Source organism: Bos grunniens, chromosome X, assembly GCF_055505025.1.
Source record: "Bos grunniens cultivar Pamir isolate PY7600 chromosome X, Bosgru_T2T1.0, whole genome shotgun sequence".
NCBI classification, from domain to species: Eukaryota; Metazoa; Chordata; class Mammalia; order Artiodactyla; family Bovidae; genus Bos; species Bos grunniens.
In genome coordinates this window covers 106,583,386-106,591,546 of record NC_141194.1, presented here as the reverse complement: position 1 = coordinate 106,591,546, position 8,161 = coordinate 106,583,386, and the positions used below count along the sequence as shown (strand labels likewise).

Genomic DNA, 8,161 nt, shown 5'->3' with positions numbered 1-8,161 from the left:
TGAGGAGACTGAGGGGCCACTTGGGTTGGGCACCTGGCTCCTTCAGTGATGACAGATGAGGAGGGTCTGGTGACCTGGCCCTGAGGGAGCTACCGGCTGAGCTCTGCCTCCTCTTAGCCAGGCCCAGGACCTTGGAGGGTGAAAGTTGCTCCTTGGGACATTGCTCTTTCATATCGGGACAGAGAATAACATTTGTTTGGTAGAGATTTATAGGAACACCTCATCTGACCATGAGCTGACCTCAAGAACAGAGGCTCTGACAAGAAGTTTGTAACAGCTAAGCATCTCCCTCCCTCCCTCAACTAGTGCTTTTAAGAGGGCTTTGATGAAAGCTTTCAGTAACATTGGGGTTTATAGGGCATGAGCCGCCCATCTCCTTGCATGGCCTTGTAATAAACCTTTCTCTGTTCCAAGCTCCAATGTTTGAGTATTGTTTGCCCTTGCTGTGGGTTGGGCACACGGACTTGGTGATGTTCAGTGACAATCTTCCCTTGCCTCCTTTGTCATACATGAATTGACCGTATGCACCGGGCTGTATTTCTCAGCTCTGACTTTTGTTCCACTGGTCTGTGTGTCTGTTTTCATGCCAGTACCATACCTGTTTGATGACCATAGCTTTGTAGAGTCATCTGAAATCAGGGAGCCTGATTCCTGAGGCTCCTTTCTGAAGGTTGCTTTAGCGATGCAACCCTTCTTTCTCAAGGTTGCTTTGGTGATTCAGGGTCTTTTGTGGCTGCTCCTACTAAAGCTATGTGTTCAGGGCAGATGAACTACTAAGGCTATCTGTTCAGGGCTCTGTCTTCTGTTCCACTGGTTTGTGTTTCCGTTTTCATGCCCGTACCATACTGGTTTGATGACTGTAGCTTTGTAGTGTCGTCTGAAATCGGGGAGCCTGATTCCTGAGGCTCCTTTCTCAAGGTTTCTTTGGCTATTCAACCCTTCCTAAGGTTGCTTTGGCAATTCGGGGTCTTTTGTGGCTGCTGCTACTAAGCCTATGTATTCAGGGCAGATGAAGGCTCTCATGGAGCTGGTCGTCCCCACTCCTCTGAGATAGGAGGGAGTGGCAGAAAGTCAGTAGCTTACCGTGGAAGTATTTCAAAATGCAACAGAAGGGAGAAATAAACGTGACTCCCACATTATAAGTGAGATTTAACTAACATTTCTGTTTCAGAGTGGCATGCATTCCAGACTTGGGGAAGGAAGCATGATGAACCAATCCCTGGTTCAGTGGCTTAACTTCCTATCTTCTTTTGCATTTTCTAGATCCACTTTGGAGGTACTTATATCCTGAGTCTGTACAGTTGATGCTGTTTGACCCCTGAGAGAACTCTGTGCACTTCAGAAGCACCGAGCAGGGCAAAGGGTCTGGCAGATGTGCAGTCTGAGTCTGAGAATCAACAGATCCAGTTCCAGAACCACACCTGCCAAGATCCGCATGCCAAGGGTAAGCTCTTCCCCTTTTCCTAAACATTTCATCTGGAATCAGTTCTCTATGCACCTCTGGATTCCAAGCTCATGCTATTTAACATAGCAATGTGCTGACACCCAATATATCTGTATGCTGGTGATCACCTCTGGCTCCCCTGGGTGCACAGGCAGTGGGGCACTGGCTCCGTAAGAAAGAAAAAGTGAAGCATTCTCCTGGGAAGGGCCCCAAGGAGTACACAAGGCACAGGATGTCCAGTGACACAAACAAGGTCCCAGTCATGATATCCCCGCCTCCCCACGTGATTGCCCTTTCATGCACAGTATTAACAAATAGGGCTTTCCTGGTAGCTCAGATGGCAAAGAATCTGTCTGCAGTGCAGAAGATCAGGGTTTTATCCCTAGGTCAGGAAGATCCCCTGAAGATGGGAATGGCAACCCACTCCAGTATTCTTGCCTGGAGAATTCCATGGACAGAAGAGTCTGGTGGGCTACAGTCTTTGGGGTCACAAGGAGTCGGACAGGACTGAGCGACTAACGCACACACAGTAACAAATAAGGCAAGGTGTTGGGTTTGAGGAGCTTATAAAACTCCCCCGGTACCTTTGGTATTTTCTCCCCACGTATCTGCCATGTCTCTAATCCCTAGGCACATGGATAAATAGCCTTAAAACTTCCTTGCTTTATCTCTCATTAATGCTCTTTGGCCAAGCCTTCCACTTTCACAAAAGGTATATGCCCCTCCCCCCAACCCATCCTGACTCTTTTCTTCTTTTCCATATTCTAGTATTCTCCATTATAGGCCATTGAAAGCACAACCTCGGGCATCTTTCAAAGATTCGGGCAGAAAAGCACAGGCTGCACAAGCTATAAACGCTTTGTAGTCATAGGCGAAGATTGTGGGCAAGCACACTGTTTAAGGGAGACCTGCCGTAGCTGTGGGTATGACGGCCAGACCCCTCAGCCTCAGCTAACTAATCCTCAGTACCCAAGTTGAATCATGATGGACACCAGGTATGTCCTATGCGTTTGGAAAGGCCGCTTTTGGCCAGCCAAGGTCTTGTCCAGACCCAGCGTCTCACCACAACAGAAGAGAAAAAGGGCCCTTTCTCTGGAAGTTCAGATACTCTCAATAGATGAAAAAATCAGAGTGAAAAAAACAAAGATAAAGACCCTAAAGGAGTCCATGATTGAATCCATCTCCACCTCACTAGCGGCCCAGCCGGAGCCCAGCGCCCCAGAAGAAGAGGAAATGGCCTACATATGCGCTATTACAATGGCCTGGGACGTTCTGAATAAGAATGGAAATTTCACTCCAGCAAGAGTCGCGGGTGATCCAGAGTCCAAGATGCAGTCTCCAAGGAGGCTGCAAAAGCAACATTGTAGAAGGTGTCAGAAGCCCAAGCGGGGCCTACGAAGGAGTGTGAGGAAAAGCAAAAGCTCCAAATCACCCGTGGTACCTTCAGAGAGGGAGGATGGCCCATATGGGGACAAGCCACAGGTGTGCACACCCATCGCCCTGATCCCAACCGAAATGCAAACAGAGTCACCTCAGAGCTCCGGGGTGCACCCAAGCTTCCTGTCACTTTCAGAAGATGACCGTGAGAAAGAGGGCAAGGAAAAGCAGGACGCCTCAAAAGTTATGTCCTTGCCCTGTACAGTGAAGGAGGTGGGTGTAGATGTTAGAGGTGAACGTGTGCTTCCATCACTTACACCGGGTTTCATCTTCACTGTGCCCAAGGCTCCAGAAGAGGGGGTGCACAACACCTGCCCAAAGTCCCTGGCTGTGTCCCCTGAACGTGCTACCTCCTCGGTGAATGTTGACCCTGAAGAGGGCACCTGCAACTCAGGCTCGGAAGGTGCAGAGGCATCCTCCAATGCCTCTAACCTGGGCCTGCGTTATTCACTCTGCCTAGCAAACAGAAAAAGGAAGCTGCAGGCCCCAGGGTGTGAGGAAGAGCAGCAAGAATCTCAACCCTCAGCTGGCTCAAAGGCTATTAAGCCCACCAGTGCCATCAAGAAAGGCGGGGGCAAGGAAGAGGGGCAGCTGACAAGCATGGCGTGCCCAGAGGAGCTGTGTCCCATTGAGAGAGGAATGCTGGTCTGGTTTAAGTTTCAGAATCACCCATTTTGGCCAGCCGTGGTCAAGAGTGTCAGCCCAACCGAGCAGACCGCAAGGGTGCTTTTGATTGAGGCCAACATGCACTGTGAGAAGAGCGGCATTCAAGTTCCTCTTCGAAGGTTGAAGCATCTGGATTATAATGGCAAAGAAAAGCTAGTGAAGAGAGCCAGCAAAGTATACGGGGCAAGTGTGAACTGGTGTTTCTCACTGATTTCCAGCTACAGAGAAGGGCTTGTTCGCGGGTCTTTTGTGGGCTCTTTCCTGGACTATTATGCTGCTGACATCAGTTACCCCATGAGGAAAGCCATCCAAGAAGGTGATCTGCAGATGGATTTCCCCAAGGTGAATTATTCCGACCTGGAAGATTCTGAGGAGGAGACCCCTGTGGCTGCAAAGAGGCACTGCAAGAGAATCCTCCCTGACCGGATGAGGGCTGCTTGGGACCGAGCCAATGAGAAGCTGGTAGACTTCATCGTGAACAGAAAGGGGGCCGACCCGCATCTTCTGGACATCGTCAAAGGCAGGAAAGAATCCAAGTGGCTTGAATCATTTCTGAATTCAGAGAGGTATGTGATCTGCGTTGAAACATACCTGGAGGATGACGATCAGCTAGATGCCGTGGTAAGACATTTACAAGAAATCTACAAACACATAGACAAGAAAGCGCTGGCTCTGACAAGAGATGACCCAGTGAGCTTCCTTCTGGAAGTTCTTCTGCCAGAAGCAATCATTTGTTCAATTGCTACAATGGATGGATTGGACTACAAGGAGGCAGAAGCAAAGTACCGGCAAGGGCCACCTGTGCGTTACCGGGAAAAAGAACTATTTGATAAGAAAATCTTGAAGAAAATAAAAAAGAGATCAGCTGAGAGGTACAAGGCTAAACTCTCCCCCTGTGCCCAACAGGGCATCGGGCAGGCTTCTCAGCCACACCATTAGCAACAATCCCCGTCTGTATGAACTGCATGAGCCTCCCACTCCACATGGCATGTAAACACCTTCTGGAAATCCGAGGCCTCAGGAACACACTTGAATTCACTCTGGATCCATCTCTAGCACCTGCGAGTGGCATGGTCATCGTCAGTTTTTTCTTCCCCAAACCCTCACACCACTAATTTGTTAAATATTGTAAACAGCTGTATTTCCCTCTACTTGCCCAGATGTGTAGTTTTCCAGATATTTTTACGACATGGCTTTTGACTCTATGTCATATTTTAAAGGTGGACATGCATTCTTTTATTACATGAAAAAGCCCCTGTATTGGATACAAAGCAGCAATCGTGTTTAAGATCTAAGGCATGTTTCATACAGAAAAGCCACATGGGTTTGCCATTCCTCCTGTGGCACAACGGTATCCACAATTGATTGGATTCCTCCTTAAGATAAGCCCTGATTTTTCCCTGCCATGCTTATCCATTTGGAAAAAAATCCCTGAGAGATGAAACCAGTGACAGAGATGTTTCCTGTATACTACCACTACCTTCCAGTGGTTCTTGGAAAAGCAGCCTGAAATCCAAACAAAGTTAACGGGTGATCTGCATGTGGTCCATGTGAGGCTGAATGAAACTTTGCGTGCAGTCAGTGTTTTGTCAACCCCTGCAAAAATGTTCACCCTCGGCTTCCCTGAGATTCCATTTGTGGGAGGTGCTCTTCTTCAATGGCTGAATGGTTTCCCCACATAGACAGACTCTTGGCTGTCTTCCTATATGACAGTGACTGGATCCCCTACATGCCATCATCTGTCCCCTTGTGGAAGATGACTACAGCCATCATAGACTCAAGTTGACTTGTCTAGACCTGGAGTCCAGGCTGACTGCTTCGAGCCCATCCAGTTGGCATAGATTGTAGCAAAGCAGGCGCTTTGCCCTCATCGACCCATGTCCTCCCAAAAATTTCAGTCATTTGTCCCAAACCAAGCAAGCTTTTTCCTTTGACTTTTTCATCAACTAGCTCCGACAGGTTCCAGCAGTGTAAGTGCAGACGCGTAAGTCATTCCAGGCTGCCTGAGCAGTAGGTGGACCAGGAGGGTCTGGGAAATGGGTAACAGAAAAGTCTCCATTCAGCTAAACATGGCTGCTGTCAGAGTACAGTGAAAGGTAGTTTAACAGGTAAATTCTGAAGCTCATGGATAGTTATCCTATCTGGAAACAAGATTTCATTATTACTATTTTTTTTTTTTGGAGAGGAAGAAAAGTGTTAGAAAAGCTAGTTTATTTTGTAAAACCCAACAGGAAAATAAACATTAAAGATTTAACGTGAACCTGAGTGTGTTTTTGTTCTTAGAATCAACTGTCACTGCCCCAGGTTCAACTGAGTTCAGTTCAGTCGCTCAGTTGTATCCGACTCTTTGCAGCCCCATAGACTGCAGTTCGCCAGGCTTCCCTATCCATCACCAACTCCCGGAGCTTGCTCAAACTCATGTCCATCAAGTCAGTGATGCCATCCAACCATCCCGTACTCTGTTGTCCCCTTCTCCTCCTGCCTTCGATCTTTCCCAGCATCAGGGTCTTTTCCAATGAGTCAGGAAAAAACTTTAGCCCCAGGTTATGGGGATAAAATTGCATGCCCATGTGATTTTTTTTTTTTTTTAATTTGCAAAGGGGAGCTGTTTTGATTCACAATAAAACCATTGTGTCTTTCACCTCAAACTTCCGCTTCATCACATTTCAGATTGTACACAGTTGGAATGTCTAAATAATACTCCTCCTCCTCTAGGAGGAGTTCAGCCTCCTCCTGGCCCACATCACCTGCATGTGCCCTTATCCGTTAGCAGCAATGAGTCTATTATCCAATGACTCTTTCACCTATGTTTCTCCTTAGCACACACAAATACATATTTACTTATTCTTTCTCAGCCCAGGTCATTCAATTCAGTGCTAAACCACACACAATCCACACCCGGGATCCTGCACACCTGGTTCCCAGTGGCTTGTGGTTATCTGCTACTGACCACATCACTTGTATGTGCTTAGTCACACAGTCGTGTCCTACTCTTTGCAATCCCATGGACTCAAGCCCACCAGACTCCTCTGTCCATGGGGATTCTCCAGGCAAGAATACTGGAGTCAGTTACCATGCCCTCCTCCAGGGGATCTTCCCAACCCAGGGATGGAACCCAGGTCTCCCAAATTGCACACGGATTCTTTACTGTCTGAGCCACCTGGGAATTTCTAAGTCCAAGGAATTTGAATATGATGAAACACTAAAATTGTGCTGTAAAATTATATTTGGAAGCTTGGAGTCTTCGTCAATTCCAAAGCTATGTGAGATTTCAAGAGCCATCTTTCAAGACCTTAACTTTGCACATGCCCCCTCCATGACCTTGGTATGGCAGGTTCGCTGGAGACTGCTGCCAGCATTGACCTGGCAGGGTTTCAAACATGTTCCTCAGTATCACTCTGCCACTGAGACTCAGATGCAGCTTTCATGGTCCCACCCTTGCGAGTCTGATTTGGGGATCTGGGCTGAAACACTGGCACCTGCATTTTCATATGCCACATGAAGATCTGGATGCTGGAGGTGCCGGCTGCCCTGCTTCATCTGAGATCAGCCCTGGGATCAGTGTGTAGACTCCAAGGTGCACGGAGTTCACTGAGCCTCCAACTTCCAGGGTCGCACAGATCAGAGTCTCCAGACTAGCCTTTCTGACTGAGTGGTGACTGACAGCCCTTCCCATCATGCCCCCAAGCCTCCCAGCTCCTGGCCCCGCCCCCATGCACAAAATGAGGCGAGCCCAGGCACCCCGAGACTGAGGCAAGATCGAGATGGAGTGGAAGCAGAGCAGGGCTTTCCGTAGCTCTTCTGAGAAAACCGTAAGGCTTCTTCCCACAAGAATGCTGCAAGAGTGCTCCCTCTAGGAGGTGATGTTGGGCACACGTGGAAGGACAATCACAGCAGTGAGGGAAAAGAGCGAGAGAAGCGTGCCCACCAGGATGTGGGAGAGATTGTTTCCCCATAATCTCATGTCCTAGCTCTAGCCCAAGAGCACATCTCATGATCTCCATTCTACTGATGAGGAACCAAAAAGGGAAGGGAATGGTGTTTATTGGGGCAAAACGGGTAATCACCAAAACTAGTCAACTGAGCAAGAGAACTTGTTTGAGTGAGCCCAGTTCCATATTGAGGGCAGTCACATGGAGAAGGGTGGGCAAGAGAGGGTGTCCCTTTCCCTCTGCTGAGGGCTGCATGAGACCCCGCCTGAATGTTATACACACACTGTCCTATCCAAGCCTGCCTAAACACCTATCAGGGACATATCTTTACTGTGGCCACCTCAGAGTTGCAGGAAATGGGATTCCAAAAGGTGAAGAGTATTGCTGGGGTGACAAAGCTGATAAGTGGTGGGACTGGGCTTAGAATTCAGTCACATCAAACCCTGTACACTAAAACCAATGCTGGGCTGCTGTGTTTTTAGAAGTTTCTTCCCTGTCAGAACCACTTGGAGAGTTTGTTAAAGTTCAGAGTGCTGGGCTCCATTCCAGAAGTATTGAAGAGGAAAATTTAAAACCTACACCCAGCTAGAAATAACTAAATACTCCTTCTGCTTCTGTAACTCAGCTTGCTCCTTGCAAAGTCACGTAAGCTATGACTGTTTGGGAAAATGGAAACTTAAAA

At 48.1% G+C, this 8,161-nt stretch overlaps 1 protein-coding gene across 1 annotated transcript; it reads left to right on the top strand.

Moving 5' to 3' along the window:
* Positions 1-2,246: 2,246 nt before the first annotated feature.
* Positions 2,247-5,807, top strand: LOC147341075 (PWWP domain-containing DNA repair factor 3B-like). The gene has a single exon (XM_086385875.1). The coding sequence runs from the start codon at positions 2,426-2,428 to the stop codon at positions 4,484-4,486; it is 2,061 nt and encodes a 686-aa protein (XP_086242001.1). The 5' UTR covers positions 2,247-2,425; the 3' UTR covers positions 4,487-5,807.
* Positions 5,808-8,161: the final 2,354 nt, after the last annotated feature.